We start from the raw sequence: 21,096 nt of genomic DNA on the forward strand, positions 1-21,096 counted from the left end.
TTAATAGACAACACATCCAATGGAATGATCTTTCTGTACAGCATCATCCACATCGATATTTACAAAAAAAATATCATTTGTACAAGTCTTGTGCTGTTCAGTCTAAATTTACATCCAGATGTTTCCAAAACATTTAATTATATTATATTTCATGTTGACATCAGTTGATTGGCTGCAGAAAGCCACCTATAAATTAATAGGTTCAGTCAGGCTGCCTGTGGTTCACTCAGTCATTCATCTTCAACCGCTTATCTGGGATCATGTTGCGCAGCTGCCTTTAATTCTGAGGTTCAGTTTGTCTTTTGTCATCAGATATGTAACTTGGACACGTTTGATAGATCATTAAATGAGTGACACCTCATATGGCTTCAACAAATAGAATGTTGTGCCAAAACCGTTTATGTTCTTTCATATTTCAGGTTAATTCATTTTATGCATCAATACTAATAAACTTCCTGCCAAAAAATATCCTTTTGAAATCAGACTTAAGTCTACATTTGATTACCTCTGCCTTCTCTTCATTTAATCATAGAATTAATTAAAAAGACAATTTTTCCCAAAACAAATTTTAAATGTTGGTAGACTGTTGGTTATCTCATGTAACCTTTGTTCTCTGATGGAGGGAAACGAGGTACAACAGTGTCTTTGGAAGTCTGAATCTGACCTGGTCCTTCTGTGCTGGGTTGAGATGTTCTTCTCAAGTCAAGGTTTCCTACAACTTCCAAAGAAATGTGGGTTATGCTAACGGGTGACTCTGCTCAGATGTGAGCTAGAATGTTTTTCTTTTGGAATATGTGCCCCTCAGCCATTTGAACAGAAGGAATTGGCAAGGTGGAAATTACTAGTCATGAGTTAAATGTAAGGTGGTGAAAAGGTTTGATCTGTGTGAGAATAATACAAGTAACCTTGAGGAGGTCATGAACTGAATTTGTTGGTATGATCCTTAAAACAATTTGTCAGTCAAATGGCTTCTCCATTGGGGAACCAAAGTTCTAACTCTGCAAGGTGGGAGTTTCAGGACAGACAATGCTGTTGGGGAATTAAACCTGTGGTCCTGTGACTGTGGTTCACTTGGTAAACCTGTCAAGTGGACCTTCTTAAAGGAAATGCTTTATTACCCAACACATTTGCACACATTTGCTCTCTTCATCAGTTGACATGGTTATTGTTGTTGCCTTCTTCTGCAGCAACAAACTTTATCTCAGCATTGGCAGTCCTGGAAGCAGTGCTGCTATCTCGGACTTTGTGTTTGAACAGGAACGGGAAGGTCTTCCTGAAGGATTTTTGGAAGCTGGCGCCCATGAATCCGTAGACGATTGGGTTAACTGAAGAGTTGGCGTAGGACATGCAGTTAGCCCATGTCTTGATCTTATAAGTGGCGTAGGTTGGGCGAAAGTTTGGGCAGAAAGACTGGAAGAGGACAAAGAACTGGATGGGACCCCAGCAGATGGTGAAGAGGAGCACGATCACGACCACCATTTTGGAGACTTTCCTCCTGATGCTGATGGTCCGCTCAGAAAGGAGGTTGACCTGGGCAGCAGAAACATGCACAGCACACAACAACGAAGGGACTTTCAAGAGTAGGCTTATGCTGAAGGAACACAAACATGTTTTATTGACCTTTCTTTATACCTGATAGTTGTTGTCCACAGGTTCTACAGTGGGCTGACCCACTCTCTTCACCATCAGCGTGTAGCAGAAGGAGATGGTGAGGACAGGCAGCAGGTAGGCAGCAATGAACTGATAGAGGATAAAGGCTCTCTCATGTGTCTTTGAGGGAAATCTCTCCATGCAATATTGCCTCGGGCCGTACCAGTAACCCTCCTCAATACGCTGGTACATCAAAATTGGTGTGGACAAGATGAAGGAACCTGAGCACGAGAACAATTGTGTTAGTGGTAGGAACCATTTACATAATACACTGGCTTCAAAAGGAATATTTATCAGATGATCAGTACTGACCAATCCAAATGCAGATGCTGACAATCATGGCTACTCTTGGGGTGCGGTGACGAAGGGATTTCAAGGGGTAGACTGTGACGTAACAACGGTCTCCACTCATGGCAGTGAGAGTGATGCAGGTGGCTTGTACTGTCACCTGGAAAGGCAAATACTGCTTAAGATAACCATAAGATCGTAAAGGTATACAAAATGAGATGTCACAGTGCAATATGTATGAAGTTCTGTTATTTCTGTGGTAAACGGCATGTTATTGGCCTTAGGAAGCATCAAATCTAATGAAAGGCGTCAGCGGGCTGATGCATACCCTATGCACCACAGTATAAATATACATATGTCTGTAATTTTTTTTTTTTTTTTTTTTTTTTTGGACTATGACTTCATCATATGACTTCATTTTGAAGTCCTTAATACCACTCAATTACAAACATTTTGCCTATTAATATATGCTTTAGACCATCCATCTAGGCTTCTTGGTTAATGAGATATACAAATAGTGTTTTTCAGACCATATTTTCATTGATCTTTGACAAAACTACTCCAAAATCTAATTACCTCTAGATATCTATCCAAGTGATATTCCCACCAACTTTGATCCATCTAATATTTCTAGGTTGTTGAGCTACCAAAAAAGACGTGTGTAATAATGTTTTAATTGACTTTTGACCAAACTACTCCAAAATGTAATCAAGTAATATTCTCACCAACTCTGAAGGAAAACCACCCAGGGTTTTTTTATTTAACTTGTCCACAGACACACAACACACACACATCAGTGAAAACAATACCCTGCTCGCTGTTTCACTGACATTCAAGGTAAACAGCTTCTACTTTTAAAAATAGACATTACTCAGAATATACTCTTCAAATGTCACCTAGAATTATATTTATTGATAACCTAAACAGGGGAGAAGATGGCTGGGAGGTCCTGTGACCAGCGGATCCTTGGTTCAATTCTCAATTTAGACAGGAAAAATCATTAAGGTGGTCTTCAACAAGATCCTTAATTCCCAAGTTGCTCCTGGTGTGCAGCTGGGCATCTTGCATGGCAGCACTCTGAGCACTGATTTGTCCATTTTTGCATACAGAGGGTATAATTCTTCACACCCAGCAGTAGATGCAAAAAGTGTCAATCCAAGTCTCTTTGCGGTCAGGCTTTCATGCTTTTTGTGGCAGGAATTTTTGTGTTGCTGGCCTCTTTTGCCTGCTCCATCTGCATTGAAATATGTTCCCCCCCCTCAGAAAAACTCTTACTACTGAGTGCGCTCTTTGCATAGTGAATTTTAAAGGGGATTGTCAGTTTACAACCAGATTGATTTTTCATGTTATGCCCAAAAGATGCTCATGACGAATGCAACACCTTTGCAGCGTACACCCCAGTTTGCACTCAGATACACAGTAGTATGGATTGTAGATTGTGTCCCACAGATCAACAAGATAGAGCCCAAAGAAAATAAAGTGGAGGATTTTCAGCATTTTTGGCAGAAATCAGATGAAAGTGTAAAACCAGGAACTATGAGGCTGAGACATGGGCAGTAAAGGGAGTGCAGGAGAAGTTGGATTTTGTGGAAAAGAGAATATGAAGATGAATGTGTGGTGTTACAAAGCTGGACAGAATAGTAAAGGAAAGAAAGCACCTGTTGAACATGCTTTTCTCTTTGAAAGCCTGAGGAAAACGGGACGTTCAAGACGTTCAGAAGAACAGCGCAGTTTGATTAAAAAGATTATTGGAGAGGGGAAAACCTATACAGAGGTGCAAAAAATTATAGGCTGTTCATCTACAATGATCTCCAATGCTTTAAAATGGAGAAAAAAAAGACGCGTAGAAAAAAACCCGGAAAACAACCATCAAAATGGATAGAAGAATAACCAGAATGGCAAAGGCTCACCCATTGATCAGCTCCAGGATGATCAAAGACAGTCTGGAGTTACCTGTAAGTGCTGTGACAGTTAGAAGACGCCTGTGTGAAGCTAATTTATTTGCAAGAATCCCCTGCAAAGTCCCTTTGTTAAATAAAAGACATGTGCAGAAGAGGTTACAATTTGCCAAAGAACACATCAAGTGGCCTAAAGAGAAATGGAGGAATATTTTGTGGACTGATGAGAGTAAAACTGTTCTTTTTGGGTCCAAGGGCCACAGACAGTTTGTGAGATAACCCCCAAACTCTGTATTCAAGCCACAGTTCACAGTGAAGACAGTGAAGCATGGTGGTGCAAGCATCATGATATGGGCATGTTTCTCCTACTATGGTGTTGGGCCTATATATCGCATACCAGGTATCATGGATCAGTTTGTATATGTCAGAATACTTGAAGAGGTCATGTTACCTTATGCTGAAGAGGACATGCCCTTGAAATAGGTGTTTCAACAAGACAATGACCCCAAGCACACTAGTAAACGAGCAAAATCTTGGTTCCAAACCAACAAAATTAATGCCTTCCAGATGTGAAGAAATCATGAAAAACTGTGGTTATACAACTAAATACTAGTTTAGTGATTCACAGGATTGCTAAAAAAGCAGTTTGAACATAATAGTTTTGAGTTTGTAGTGTCAGCAGCAGATGCTACTATTATTGTGAACACCCCCTTTTCAGCTTTTTTTTTTTTTTACTAATAGCCCAATTTCATAGCCTTAAGAGTGTGCATATCATGAATGCTTGGTCTTGTTGGATTTGTGAGAATCTACTGAATCTACTGGTACCTTGTTTCCCATGTAACAATAAGAAATATACTCAAAACCTGGATTATCTTTTTACTCACATAGCACTACTATTATTCTGAACACTACTGTAAATTACAAAACAATTCACAAAACGAGAACACTTAGTGCTGACACTACAGACATCCAGGTACTTTGCTAAATAATTCTGTTACTTTTAAGTGTGAAAGTATCAGGCGTGGCACAAACCAGAGGGACACAAATGCAAGCTCGCAAGACTGATCAAGTTCAAATGGTTTAATAACAGGCAGGGGTTCGGTACACGGGTGGTCCAGCAGCGATGCAAAGGTAGCAAAAGAGCAAGAGGAGGCAAGAACAAAGCAAGGAATTGGGCTGGAAGGTGTACAGAGACAATGATCTGGCAGTGAGCTGTGAGACTGTGAGGGCTTAAATAACTGGTGGTCTAGTCAGTTAAACAAGATGCAGGTGTCAGTGAAAGTTCTGGAAGGGGCGTGACCGGGGAAGACAAAGATTGTGCACAGTGCAAGAAAGTGAAGGCAGGAAAACACAGAGTGGAGTGATGAAAGAGACAAAGACACGTGAGCAGGTGCAAGAGTGGAAGTGGTAGAAAACACAGAACAAAAAAAGTCATAGTCACAGACGAGGACACAAGAGCTGGTGTAGGGGAAACCAAAACAAAAAAACAAAAACAGAAACCATGGACAGATTAAAATACAACTCTAACCAGGACAGAGCATGAACATGAGAACTGAAAACAAAACTGGACATAACTGAAATCACAAAAGAGAAGAGCCAAAATAAACTACTGATAAACAGAGAATAAACAAACCCGATGACTACAGAATAATGCAATTAATGAAACAAGATAACTGATAAACAGAAATTGCAATACATAACAAATGGAACATAATCAGATTAAAAACACTGACGATAAATAATAACAAAACCCTGTGACTAAAGCATAATATAATAAATGTGATAAACAATGAAACTAAAACTAAAGCAACTAAGGGACCAAGAGTGAAAGCAAATAATAAACAAAGCAAAACAAAATATGTGGCAAAGAAAAGATACACAGAGAATAAATGAAACAAAAGCAAACATAACATGAACATGACAATGATAATAAGACATGGCATAGAGGTTCAGAACATGGAAAAAAGGTCCAAAATCATAACAGCTGGCCCCAAAAGGGCCAGACCATGACAGAACGTTACTATTATGGACTGAAATTGGTGAATTAACATTTAGGAACATTTTTCAAAAGTGTAGATGCTCTTTGATAATAAATTTGTTTTGTTTTCTGATTTTGGCAGCATCCATAGGCATAAACAGGCACTGTTGGGGTGTTTTTCCTCAAAAGCATCTGTTGTTGCACAGTTTTCTTATTCACAAACTTAAAAAGTGCCCTTCTACATCAACAAAACTGCATGGTTTCACAACAAATGCTTCAGACGCAGTGTGCATCAATTGTACCTTTCCATGCGCTCATGAATGTAAGAATACATAACAAAATTTTAATTTCTAGAGATAGGCTTTGAGGAAGTAATTCGAGAATAATAATAATAATAATAATAATAATAATAATAATAATAATAATAATAATCACAGATTGTTAAAATGTCAGTCAAACTCCGCAGCACCTAAAACTGAGACTAAAGTTAAGGGAATAATATATATATATATATATATATATATATATATATATATATATATATATATATATATATATATATATATATATATATATATATATATATATATATATATATATATATATAAGTGATGTGCTGTGGAATTGACTCGGCAGACTAGATGGATGAGGTTTCCAGATGGGATGTCATAAGGAAACGGAAAAGACTTGTTATTACTTCTGACCTCCTGAAGTTTAGTTGGAGGTTGAACATAGTGGGAGCTGAGCACCACCTTGCAGCTGTTATGCTTCCATCATTAGAAAGCAAATGAGACTTCCAAGAAGCTGCTTTATCCTTGAGAAACAGCTTTAACTTAGGTTATCTTTCCAACAGGTTTTACTAATGAGCTGCTGTGCGTATGAGTGATTCAGGCAGAGAGAGCGAAACACTGATGGAGGAACCATGTAGGGGACAAGAAAGACTGTTAGGAAGGCTGTTTTTGTGATAAGTTGTTTTTTTTCATTAACAAATCATTTAATTACATTTTTAATTGGATTCAATGGTGCTTGATCCAATTAAGCACAATACAAGAATGTGAATTTCAGAACAAATGTAAAATTTATTTAAGTTCAGAAATATATTTGTATATAGGCTTCCTGTTAATTCTAGAATAGAATTTAAAATTCTTCTTCTTACTTATAAGGTTTTGAATAATCAGGTCCCATCTTATCTTAGGGACCTCGTAGTACCATATCACCCCAATAGAGCGCTTCGCTCTCAGACTGCAGGCTTACTTGTAGTTCCTAGGGTTTGTAAGAGTAGAATGGGAGGCAGAGCCTTCAGCTTTCAGGCTCCTCTCCTGTGGAACCAGCTCCCAATTCAGATCAGGGAGACAGACACCCTCTCTACTTTTAAGATTAGGCTTAAAACTTTCCTTTTCGCTAAGGCTTATAGTTAGGGCTGGATCAGGTGACCCTGAACCATCCCTTAGTTATGCTGCTTTAGACGTAGACTGTGGGGGGGTTCCCATGATGCACTGTTTCTTTCTCTTTTTGCTCCGTATGCATCACTCTGCATTTAATCATTAGTGATCAATCTCTGCCCCCCTCCACAGCATGTCTTTTTCCTGGTTCTTTCCCTCAGCCCCAACCAGTCTCAGCAGAAGACTGCCCCTCCCTGAGCCTGGTTCTGCTGGAGGTTTCTTCCTGTTAAAAGGGAGTTTTTCCTTCCCACTGTAGCCAAGTGCTTGCTCATAGGGGGTCGTTTTTACCGTTGGGGTTTTTCATAATTATTGTATGGCCTTGCCTTACAATATAAAGCGCCTTGGGGCAACTGTTTGTTGTGATTTGGCGCTATATAAAAAAAAAGTTGATTGATTGAAGTTGATATAGACTACTGTCAGTGCTCAGACCACTTACTTATAAAAACTGAACTTAAAACCTACCTGTATTGCTGGCAAAATCATAGTGAAACCGGAAGGTGAGACAAGTGCAGTATATTGTGCTACATATACTGGCACAATATAGTGTATATTTCCTATTATGTGGTAAGCATTTCATCTACAAGAAATCCTTCTGGGGTTTGCCATCTGACCAAACACATTCACAATGTCTTTCTTGGCTGCTTGAGAGTTGTTTGACTCTGCTGCATTTATCATCATGACTTTAAAGTTTTTCATAGTGAAAACTAGTGTTCATTCAGGGTACCATTTCAATGCTTGCTTGGACTGGGTGTTGGGTAGGATTGTGCTTTTGTTGTCAAGTAAAGGTTTACAGACCCAAATTTCAGCACTTGAGAAGCTGAGTGAGAAATAAGAGTCTGGGTTTGGGATTGCCCTGGTTTAAGATTAAAACAGCCATCAGAAGTCTTTACAATAGTCACATTTTAAGCTTCCTATCACATAGTCAAATCTAAGTTGATCTTTCAATCTGTGTGGTGCTTCAAAGTTCTCCAGTTGCAATATACAGTTTGTTTAATTCAGAGAGTTACGAGATGCTAGTATTTATTATTTTTGAGTTATTATCTACAAAATTTGGCTAGAATGGACAAAAATCCCAAAATATTTAAATTTCTTTGAAATAACTCACCAACACTATTCATACATCAACTCTATATCCCAGTTGGATTTATTTGTACTTCCATCTATCCTCCAAAGGATGGCACTATAGTCTTTTGGAATGGATACATGAACACTATATGTTAGCTTCACCAAGCTTTCTGTTTCCTTAGGTCAGGTGAGGTGAAGTCAGGTCAGGTCTGGGAGCATGCAGCAGTCCTGAGCATCACTGCATCCACCATACTATGGAACAGCCTTGGATACTGGAAGGCAACCACCCAGGCAGAGAACCGGTTGCTTTCTATCTCTCAAAGGTCTCCATATATCTGGATCCTCAGTCTATTGTCTTCAAGACACCTTTACTATCACCATCATGTCAGATCACAGGGCATGCTCTGGTGCAGCATCCACCATACTGCGGAACCGTTGTAGCTCCTGAATTGCAACCACACAGCCAGACAACCATTCCATCTCCACCTGTCAAACCTAGTCATCTATCTGCTGCAGTCTGGGCAAAATTTCCCCTTAGCCTTTTCCAGCCACTCTGGTCACCAAAGCTGAGGCACTTTCCTGCTGGATAGACAAAGAAATGAGTTATGTGGCTAAAATGCTGTAGCTGGTGTTCGCTCACAATGCAAGTGATACTTCTCTTCTGGGTCTCCCTATGTAATCGTTTGTTTGACACAAAGTCATTCCAGTGGTACCTAAAGACGATCCAAAGAGACCTACTTATTGCCCCATCTCACTTGTTATGGTCCAAGTCTCGCATCCATACATGAAGACAGTAAGTACCAGGGGTCTTGTTCATGAAACAATGCCCAGGATTCCAAATAACAGTATTCATATGAATGTAAGCCAGAAATGGCGTGCAAAAAAACAAAACAAAAAACAGGCTATAACACAGAAAAGTTATCTGTATAAATCACACCCTACCTACATTAAGCACAAATGGTCAATGAAAAACACCTTATGAATATTTAAGTATAAACATGAAACCTGAAATGTACTTATCATTGCAGGAAAAGAAATTTTCTGCAACAGAAATCGAATACATTTTTAAAAAATTGTAATAAATTTGCCAAAAAAACAAAAGAAAACATTTTTCATGTTGTCATTATGGGGTTTTGTGAGTAGAAGTTTGAGGGGAAAAAATAAATTTACTGCATTTTGGAATAACACTAACAACAAAATGTGGAAAAAGTGAAGCGCTGTGAATACTTTTTGGATGCACTGTACATTCATGTTTGCGGTCAGTTAATGCTGTTATTTATTGGTTTTGGTTTATATCTCCTGGATTTGGCTGGTTTGGTGAGCAACTTTAGCAGTAAAGCTTTGCGTGATTGATTTGAAGTGGATGTGAACTTAAAACCAGCTTGAAAAACTTGTCACCTGTTCTCAGTGTATGACATTAAGTGGATTTCCTGGATGGTTTGGGGTATAAAAACTGGCTGCTGTTCCCGTGCCAACAATATTTTTCTGATAAAATTAGAAATGTATAAGGGCTCCAGATCCTCAGCTTGGTTGGTTGGTTTGGCTTCCTGAGCTGGAGTAAAAAAGTGACTCCACAATAAAATTCTATTGAAAAGAAAAAAACTGTAAAAACTGAACAATGGCATAAGCATGGTTCTGTATTTGAATAGATTATCAAGTACATTGTGTGGTATGTTTAGCTCAAGTCCTCACCTTCCACTAGCTGCACAAAACAAATCAATCTACTGCCAATATTTATGATCATTAAATAGTTGCTGTAGCCAGAATGAGAGACTTTAGTGCTTCATATATATATATATATATATATATATATATATATATATATATATATATATATATATATATATATATATATATATAAAAATATGATTATTTCTGAAAATATAGCTTTTTTTTACCACTTAAACCCTCTGACATGACCTCAGTCCCTCTTGATGCACATCGTGTTTACACTCCTACATATTTTGAACATTGTCTGTTTATTGCTGTCTATCAGCCTTTAAAGTACTATTGTGATTATGCATTATGAGTTTTAATGAGGTCTATTTGCCTTCACACTCCTTTTGAGAGCAGGGCTTTCATTAGCAATGAAGGCTGCTCATCTGATTAATCCTTCAAAATATTCCAGGCCATTCAGTGTTAATTAAAAAGACCTTTCAGTCTTAATGGCGACTGTAGCTCTCAAATTAATCCGAAATTCAGTGATTAGACAGGGCCACTGCTCAACCGAGAATTCTAGCTGACAGTTTTAGATTATATTTACTGACAGCAGACCTGTTATAGGCTGGCAGATCTACACCCATCACCTAAGACCTGTAGACCTTTGTAATACTGCTATGAAACTGAAAATTTGGGTTTAGACATTTGTGTCTTAGTGTTGGTTTGATCACTCAGGTCAGTAAATTAGGTGACATTCACTGAAGATGGTCCTTTTTGGGTTTTGATTCTGTATTTGGAAATAAAAACAACCAGCTCTGCATTGTGTATGCTGACAGGAACGAAAAAGAAATGAAAAAAATCAGACGTCTGTAGCAGCTGTAAGATCGATAAAACTCCGACCAGCATAAGGCCTGTGGTGCGCTCTCAAAAAACTAATTGGATGCCTTTATGTCTAGTTCTTCCTGCTCGCGTCACCAGGCTCAATGCCCCCTCTGTCCCTCCCTCCCTCCTCCACGCGTGGACAATCATGTTGTTTCACCAAAGAACTTCACTTCGGTACAATGGCAGAGGGAATAGAGCCGAAACTACCACTTCCACCGTTATGTTTAATGGCTCACCCCGATAGAAAGCCAAGGAAAAGAAAGCCGGAGTAGAAAAGGCTGCGATGAAGGCTCAGGATAAAGCAAGAGGTCAGACGAGAGTCAACATCGATGCATAATTTTCTCTGTGGAAACAACTGAGGCATCTGAAGGGCCTGAAAAGTGACACAGAGGTTGCTGTCTTTCTGTTGGACAGGTAATTACTTTTGCTTCAGGGGGATTTGTTAGTTTCATTAGTTGAGTATATCATCAGAGCAGTCCTTTTGAACACCGCGCAGATTGCTGCTGCGTTCAAGTAGCATTCGAAAGGACTGATGACATTCAATCATTTTTATACTTATATTTATTACTCCTTTTGACAGTTTTTGTAATAAATCAATATATATGGATTAGTAACGTAATACAGTGATAGAGCAGCCACCACGGCACACCAGTGTTTGTTTTTTTTCAGACCTCATGCACAATCCTGTGTGTCCTGTGCCTTTCAGTCCAGCCACTCCTCAGCCCCGCTGAGTCCCACAGTCAAATGCGCGTTCAGGTTTGTGGGGGCGTGGCTTTGGACGAAGCACTGATGGGGTAGGGGGTTGGGGGTGGAACCTAGAGGAGGTTCTGCTTTCAAAATTTCCGAGCTCTCTTGCTAGCTCTCCAGGACTACCAACTCTAGCTTTAAGGAACAAGAATAAGTTCCCTCTTATGTGGATCCTGTTTGAACTCACTGTCAGAACTTAAACAGTAAGACATCACTCTCAATGAGTGACTTAAAGTGAGTCACTCATTGACAGAGTATCACCTTAGCAACACTAATTTGCGATGCTTTCTTACCAGTTTTTCCGTGTTGGGGGGCACAGCAGCAGGCACAGCATTCTTTCCAAACAACCTGCATCTTGTCAAGTTTCCCTTCTTTTAAAAAAAAAAGCTAAAATAATTCCAAACGCCTGATTTAAATGTTTTAGGTGCGTCAAAACTCTCCTAAAACTGCTTGTACCATTGTGGCGGGTCTCTACTTTGAAATAGATTTGTTGCGATAGAAATGTGCTTTCAGGCTTCTGTCCATGGGGCATTCAATGTGCATCAGAAAAAAAATCGATGCAAGCACGGAGCAACTGATCCATCATGATTTCATCCGTCAATTGAATCGATGCACACTGAATGAATCGATACACTCGCATCGCACACATTTGTATCTAGATACCGATTTGTATCGATTAATCTCCACATCCCTAGTAGATATTAACTGCAAGCGCACAAATCATCTCTGTATGTGCGCACTCAGAGGAAACTTCTCCCCAAGTGAGGAAAAAGGTGCTGTGAGCGAGGAGGAATATGTGATCAGTTATCCACTTGGTGCGAGCAGAAATCCACTTCGAGAGAGCGGGGTGATTTTTGAGTGGTTGTTTGATGTGCTGGTCACATATTCCTCCTTGCTCGGGGAGCAGGTTTCTCTCAGTGTGCATGCAGAGATAATTTGCACTCCTGCAGTTAGTATCTATGCGTGTGAAATCATATAATATGCCCAAATCAATATTTTATCACGCAAGTGCTTTCGGAGCTAATCTGACGCCACAGTATCCTTTGGCTATTGGGGGAGTGAGGCCTATTGACTACGTTTCTGTGTAGGCTCTCAGTTGTCCAGGTGGTTTCCATAGTAGAGAAGCTGGAATCTTCAACTGGACTGGGTTGCTTGAAGCGAGGACGTTTCGCTTCAAATCGCAGAAGCTTCCTCAGCTAAAATTCTTGCTCTGGTGGTGTGACTTCTGTCTTGACTCTTTCAAGACAGAAGTCAGACCTGTCTTGACACTTTCAAGACAGGTCTGACTTCTGTCTTGACTCGTTCAAGACAGAAGTCAGACCACCAAAGCAATGATTTTTAGCTTGTGCTTAGAAAACTGCTTTCATGTACATAGAAGAGGTATTTTTGGTCCGCTTTTTCCACTGAACAATGACCAAACATGTCAGATAAGGTTTTAAATAGAACAAACCATAACAATAATTAAGAAAAAATTCTTGCAGCAATAAGACTGAAATGAGGTTTGAGGATTTAGCCGAGTCACAAGACCTTTACTTACCAACTGCAACAGCCAGCTCCATAAATATTTGGACAGTGACACGTTTTTGTAATTTTGCCCTGTACACCAGAATGGAGTCGAGATGAAATAATCAAAATGTGGATGGAGCAAAGAGTGTAACAAAAAATAGTGAATTAAATATAATGATGGGTGAAACTGCAACATGTACTAGCTTCTCTTATATTATATATATATATATATATATATACACACACACACAAAAAGTATATTGGGGAGGGGGGTCCCAGCCAATTGGCTAGCTAACCCTATGTCGTGGCGTGGCATCCATTGTAGTTGGCATAGTTAGAGTCGTCCATTTATGGCGAGATCTCAAAAACTGTCTGATAAATTTTCAATTTGGCAAGGGTGTAATATTGGTCATTGACATTGTTCCCATCTAAAAATCACATTTGCAGCTTTGTTCATTTGGAAATGGTGGCAATTTTTGTCCAGAAAATAGCCACTTTGAGCACTTAAAAGCAATTTTCTCAAAAACTGTCTAACTTAAAAAAAAAATTTGTCAAGGGCATAATATGGGTTGCTGACATAATCTGCCTTAAAAATTATAGTCACAGATTTGTTCATTTGGAAAGTTTTATGCTGAAAACAGCCAATTTGGATATTTAGACCCAATTTTCTCACAAACTGTCAGAAACTTTTTAAATTTAACAAGGGCACAATATTGGTCATTGACACTGTTCCCATCCCAGAATTATTTGCATAGGTTCATTTGTTTGGATTTGGCGGCCATTTTATGCTGAAAATGGCCATTTTGCCTTGGGCTTAATTGAGCCGGTAACCCACAGAACTCTTGGCACTCTAGTTATCCTACCTTTGTATTTTTCTATGTTATGTCCATTATTGTGTTTTATATATTTTGCCTTGTTATTTTTGAGAAAATTTGTGACTCTGAGAAACGCCCAAGGAATCATTTCCTCCTGAAATTTTTTGCATGAATATATATGTTTTTAAAAGCAAAGTTTGATTTACACCACAATTGTGTAAAACCATGTATTGAGTCCAAAGTGACGGCATCGACAGGTTGCGTTCTCTCTCAGGTGCACCATTAGAGGAATGTCAGTCTGTATCTGTCAAGCTTCCTTCATGTGCTTCAATAAAAGAGTGAAGTCTTCTGTCAGGGGGTGTGATTATCAGCTCTTAAAAGGCCATATTCTTTGCTGCACTATAATTTACCATGCACTGATAACTCTGCAGTATTCTGCAAAGTGTTTTTCCAAGCATTATTATTATTAGTATTATTATTATTATTATTATGGAAATTTGGTCAAAAAGGGCATAGAATCAGTGCCAGGTGGTAAATAGGGCGACTCAACTCAACACTATTTTTTCAGATGTGTGGCAAATCAAAGCAAAAAACAACCTAAAGTGTTGTTGCAAGGCGTTAGACTGCCAAAACAGCTTCAGTGCACCATGGTGTTGATTTTACATGTCAGTGTAACTCAGATGGAGGTATAGAACACACTGGTCCAAAACATTTTGGTGTTCTGATGATGGCGGTGGAGAGCGCTGTTCAACACATTGGTCCAAATCTCACAGATGTGTTCATCTGGTTTGAGATCTGGTGAATGTGAGTGGCACAATATACAGGTCATATCATTTTCAAACTCATCAAAAGAAAAGTTACTGGAGACTTTTTGAGAAAGTTGGGTCCAAATACCCAAATTGGTTCATTTCTGCATAAAAATGGCTGCCATTTCCAAATGAACGAATCTATGACTATAATTTTTTTTACATGAAATGTGTCAATGTCCAATATTACGCCCTTGACAAATTAGAAAAAAGTTAAGTAGACAGCTTTTGAGAAAACTGCCTTTAAGTGCTCAAAGTGGCTATAATCTGCATAAAAATAGCCACCATTTCCAAATGAATGAATCTACTAATATGATTTTTAGACAGGAACAATTACATATAATGAATATTTAGGTACCATTTCATGCACTTTGGTGCATTGACAAGCTGTGGAAAACCAAGTAAATCGGAATTTTGTCTCTGGGATAAAATGTATCAGTTTATTGTTAGGTATTCATTTCCAGTTTATTTTCTGTGCAAAACAGCACAGAACCCAACCTTTCTAGTCTGTTGTAGGACATGGCTCATGCTGGATTGCAAACCCCAGTCTGAACGCGACCAAGATTTGAAAAACAAGTCTAAGTGCTATCTGGCTAGAAAGCAATCCAGATTGAATCTGGCTTAAACTGTATTGTAAACCACGGTGTGAACGGGGTCTAAGACTGCTGGAATAGGCTGTAGCCTTGATTACAGTAAGCATGGATACAAAATTATGTCTATGTGCACACACACACACCTTTGTGTGATCTTCATTTAATTTGTTAATATACATCTATTCCTGCAACATGTTATTTTTCCCCCAGTTCTTTCTGTAATACTGCCCCTTACAAAGTACAAACTAGAACTATTCCACACTTTTAGTTTTAATCAAAATCACAGCAAAAATAATCAGGCCTGGGCCCTGCAAGAACCTCTCTTACAGACAAGATCCGCTCTTACAGAACCAAGAACAATGGATACAAGCAGTTTTTATACAGGATTACATATGCGTGACAGAGGCGGACCTTATAACGCAAAATCCTTCTCTTATTGGCCCCCTGTGGGTATTCAAGGGATGTCCATCCCCCTGCTCGAGGCCTGCGCAATAAGGGGAGACGTGATTTATAATTGTAACCTAACTCTCTTTATCCTAAGTGGCACAGACTGGTTAAATCCAGTTCTACATGCACATAACAAGAGAGAACAAAGGAAAAAGAGAATAAGAATGAAACTAAAAGTATAACCCTAAATAAAATAACTACCTTAATACCAAAACAAGTACAGAAAACAAATAAAGAAAACCATAACTGAACACAGAAATACAACCCCTGGCAATAATTATGGAATCACCGGCCTCGGAGGATGTTCATTCAGTTGTTTAATTTTGTAGAAACAAAGCAGATCACAGACATGACACAAAACTAAAGTAATTTCAAATGGCAACTTTCTGGCTTTAAGAAACACTATAAGAAATCAAGAAAAATAATTGTGGCAGTCAGTAATGGGCACTTTTTTAGACCAAGCAGAGGGAAAAAAAATATGGACTCACTCAATTCTGAGGAACAAATTATGGAATCACCCTGTAAATTTTCATCCCCAAAACTAACACCTGCATCAAATCAGAGCTGTTCGTTAGTCTGCATCTAAAAAGGAGTGATCACACCTTGGAGAGCTGTTGCACCAAGTGGACTGACATGAATCATGGCTCCAACACGAGAGATGTCAATTGAAACAAAGGAGAGGATTATCAAAATCTTAAAAGAGGGTAAATCATCACGCAATGTTGCAAAAGATGTTGGTTGTTCACAGTCAGCTGTGTCTAAACTCTGGACCAAATACAAACAACATGGGAAGGTTGTTAAAGGCAAACATACTGGTAGACCAAGGAAGACATCAAAGCGTCAAGACAGAAAACTTAAAGCAATATGTCTCAAAAATCGAAAATGCACAACAAAACAAATGAGAAATGAATGGACTGTGGACTGTGGATGACTGGATGAAAGTCATATTCAATGATGAATCTTGAATCTGCATTGGGCAAGGTGATGATGCTGGAACTTTTGTTTGGTGCCGTTCCAATGAGATTTATAAAGATGACTGCCTGAAGAGAACATGTAAATTTTCACAGTCATTGATGATATGGGGCTGCATGTCAGGTAAAGGCACCGGAGAGATGGCTGTCATTACATCATCAATAAATGCACAAGTTTACGTTGATATTTTGGACACTTTTCTTATCCCATCAATTGAAAGGATGTTTGGGGATGATGAAATCATTTTTCAAGATGATAATGCATCTTGTCATAGAGCAAAAACTGTGAAAACATTCCTTGCAAAAAGACACATAGGGTCAATGTCATGGCCTGCAAATAGTCCGGATCTTAATCCAATTGAAAATCTTTGGTGGAAGTTGAAGAAAATGGTCCATGACAAGGCTCCAACCTGCAAAGCTGATCTGGCAACAGCAATCAGAGAAAGTTGGAGCCAGATTGATGAAGAGTACTGTTTGTCACTCATTAAGTCCATACCTCAGAGACTGCAAGCTGTTATAAAAGCCAGAGGTGGTGCAACAAAATACTAGTGATGTGTTGGAGCGTTCTTTTGTTTTTCATGATTCCATAATTTTTTCCTCAGAATTGAGTGATTCCATATTTTTTTTTCCCTCCGCTTGGTATAAAAAAGTGCCCATTACTGACTGCCACAATTATTTTTCTTGATTTCTTATAGTGTTTCTTAAGCCAGAAAGTTGCCATTTGAAATTACTTTAGTTTTGTGTCATGTCTGTGATCTGCTTTGTTTCTACAAAATTAAACAACTGAATGAACATCCTCCGAGGCCGGTGATTCCATAATTATTGCCAGGGGTTGTATTTCTGTGTTCAGTTATGGTTTTCTTTATTTGTTTTCTGTACTTGTTTGGTATTAAGGTAGTTATTTTATTTAGGGTTATACTTTTAGTTTCATTCTTATTCTCTTTTTCCTTTGTTCTCTCTTGTTATGTGCATGTAGAACTGGATTTAACCAGTCTGTGCCACTTAGGATAAAGAGAGTTAGGTTACAATTATAAATCACGTCTCCCCTTATTGCGCAGGCCTCGAGCAGGGGGATGGACATCCCTTGAATACCCACAGGGGGCCAATAAGAGAAGGATTTTGCGTTATAAGGTCCGCCTCTGTCACGCATATGTAATCCTGTATAAAAACTGCTTGTATCCATTGTTCTTGGTTCTGTAAGAGCGGATCTTGTCTGTAAGAGAGGTTCTTGCAGGGCCCAGGCCTGATTATTTTTGCTGTGATTTTGATTAAAACTAAAAGTGTGGAATAGTTCTAGTTTGTACTTTGTAAGGGGCAGTATTACAGAAAGAACTGGGGGAAAAATAACATGTTGCAGGAATAGATGTATATTAACAAATTAAATGAAGATCACACAAAGGTGTGTGTGTGTGCACATAGACATAATTTTGTATCCATGCTTACTGTAATCAAGGCTACAGCATATTCCAGCAGTCTTAGACCCCGTTCACACCGTGGTTTACAATCCAGTTTAAGCCAGATTCAATCTGGATTGCTTTCTAGCCAGATAGCACTTAGACTTGTTTTTCAAATCTTGGTCGCGTTCAGACTGGGGTTTGCAATCCAGCATGAGCCATGTCCTACAACAGACTAGAAAGGTTGGGTTCTGTGCTGTTTTGCACAGAAAATAAACTGGAAATGAATACCTAACAATAAACTGATACATTTTATCCCAGAGACAAAATTCCGATTTACTTGGTTTTCCACAGCTTGTCAATGCACCAAAGTGCATGAAATGGTACCTAAATATTCATTATATGTAATTGTTCCTGTCTAAAAATCATATTAGTAGATTCATTCATTTGGAAATGGTGGCTATTTTTATGCAGATTATAGCCACTTTGAGCACTTAAAGGCAGTTTTCTCAAAAACTGTCTACTTAACTTTTTTCTAATTTGTCAAGGGCGTAATATTGGACATTGACACATTTCATGTCAAAAAAATTATAGTCATAGATTCGTTCATTTGGAAATGGCAGCCATTTTTATGCAGAAATGAACCAATTTGGGTATTTGGACCCAACTTTCTCAAAAAGTCTCCAGTAACTTTTCTTTTGATGAGTTTGAAAATGATATGACCTGTATATTGTGCCACTCACATTCACCAGATCTCAAACCAGATGAACACATCTGTGAGATTTGGACCAATGTGTTGAACAGCGCTCTCCACCGCCATCATCAGAACACCAAAATGTTTTGGACCAGTGTGTTCTATACCTCCATCTGAGTTACACTGACATGTAAAATCAACACCATGGTGCACTGAAGCTGTTTTGGCAGTCTAACGCCTTGCAACAACACTTTAGGTTGTTTTTTGCTTTGATTTGCCACACATCTGAAAAAATAGTGTTGAGTTGAGTCGCCCTATTTACCACCTGGCACTGATTCTATGCCCTTTTTGACCAAATTTCCATAATAATAATAATACTAATAATAATAATGCTTGGAAAAACACTTTGCAGAATACTGCAGAGTTATCAGTGCATGGTAAATTATAGTGCAGCAAAGAATATGGCCTTTTAAGAGCTGATAATCACACCCCCTGACAGAAGACTTCACTCTTTTATTGAAGCACATGAAGGAAGCTTGACAGATACAGACTGACATTCCTCTAATGGTGCACCTGAGAGAGAACGCAACCTGCTGATGCCGTCACTTTGGACTCAATACATGGTTTTACACAATTGTGGTGTAAATCAAACTTTGCTTTTAAAAATATATATATTCATGCAAAAAATTTCAGGAGGAAATGATTCCTTGGGCGTTTCTCAGAGTCAAAAAATTTTCTCAAAAATAACAAGGCAAAATATATAAAACACAATAATGGACATAACATAGAAAAATACAAAGGTAGGATAACTAGAGTGCCAAGAGTTCTGTGGGTTACCGGCTCAATTAAGCCCAAGGCAAAATGGCCATTTTCAGCATAAAAATGGCCGCCAAATCCAAACAAATGAACCTATGCAAATAATTCTGGGATGGGAACAATGTCAATGACCAATATTGTGCCCTTGTTAAATTAAAAAAGTTTCTGACAGTTTGTGAGAAAATTGGGTCTAAATATCCAAATTGGCTGTTTTCAGCATAAAACTTTCCAAATGAACAAATCTGTGACTATAATTTTTAAGGCAGATTATGTCAGCAACCCATATTATGCCCTTGACAAATTTTTTTTTAAGTTAGACAGTTTTTGAGAAAATTGATTTTAAGTGCTCAAAGTGGCTATTTTCTGGACAAAAATTGCCACCATTTCCAAATGAACAAAGCTGCAAATGTGATTTTTAGATGGGAACAATGTCAATGACCAATATTACACCCTTGCCAAATTGGAAAATTTATCAGACAGTTTTTGAGATCTCGCCATAAATGGACGACTCTAACTATGCCAATTACAATGGATGCCACGCCACGACATAGGGTTAGCTAGCCAATTGGCTGGGACCCCCCTCCCCAATATACTTTTGTGTGTGTGTGTATATATATATATATATATATATATATATATATATATATATATATATATATATATATATATATATATATATATATATAAACATATATATATATAAGAGAAGCTAGTACATGTTGCAGTTTCACCCATCATTATATTTAATTCACTATTTTTTGTTACACTCTTTGCTCGTGTACAGGGGCAAAATTACAAAAACGTGTCACTGTCCAAATATTTATGGAGCTGGCTGTTGCAGTTGGTAAGTAAAGGTCTTGTGACTCGGCTAAATCCTCAAACCTCATTTCAGTCTTATTGCTGCAAGAATGTTTTCTTAATTATTGTTATGGTTTGTTCTATTTAAAACCTTATCTGACATGTTTGGTCATTGTTCAGTGGAAAAAGCGGACCAAAAATACCTCTTCTATGTACATGAAAGCAGTTTTCTAAGCACAAATGAATGAGAGTACCTGCTGTAGAAAGGCAACAAATTTGCACATGAAGTTGCCAAAAATCCATCCAGGGAGGGGATAGAGGGTGGCCGTGAAAGGGACGCAGCACACCAAGAAGATTATGTCAGTGGTAGCCAGGTTTGCTGCACAAAGAGAACAAAAAAACGTATATGTCAATAAACATCAACAATTATTTTATTTAATTCAAATAAACATCATCAGTTATTGCTGAATAAACTTAATATTTTGCTCTGGAGGTTGGTAAGGTTCAACCTTACTTGTGTGAAGCGCCTTGAGGCAACCTTGTTGTAATTTAGCGCTATATAAATGAAATAAATTGAACTGAAATCGAAGCATAATAAGCTCATTCATAACAGTTAGTCATTGGTTTGTTGACAAAATGAAAATGAG

The 21,096-nt window shown here is 38.4% G+C and overlaps 1 protein-coding gene across 1 annotated transcript in view; it reads right to left on the reverse strand.

The window, feature by feature from the left end:
- Positions 1–373: 373 nt before the first annotated feature.
- Positions 374–21,096, reverse strand: part of kiss1ra (KISS1 receptor a) — a 33,455-nt gene continuing 12,732 nt past the window's right edge. Inside the window, exons 2-5 of the mRNA XM_034183505.1 lie at positions 20,704–20,828; positions 1,963–2,098; positions 1,633–1,871; positions 374–1,530 (exon numbers count right to left, since the gene is read on the reverse strand). Of these exons, the coding sequence (XP_034039396.1) occupies positions 1,150–1,530; positions 1,633–1,871; positions 1,963–2,098; positions 20,704–20,828 (881 nt within the window). The 3' untranslated portion in view covers positions 374–1,149. The remainder of the gene's footprint in view (positions 1,531–1,632; positions 1,872–1,962; positions 2,099–20,703; positions 20,829–21,096) is intronic.

This window comes from Thalassophryne amazonica, chromosome 12, assembly GCF_902500255.1.
Source record: "Thalassophryne amazonica chromosome 12, fThaAma1.1, whole genome shotgun sequence".
Lineage (NCBI taxonomy): Eukaryota > Metazoa > Chordata > Actinopteri > Batrachoidiformes > Batrachoididae > Thalassophryne > Thalassophryne amazonica.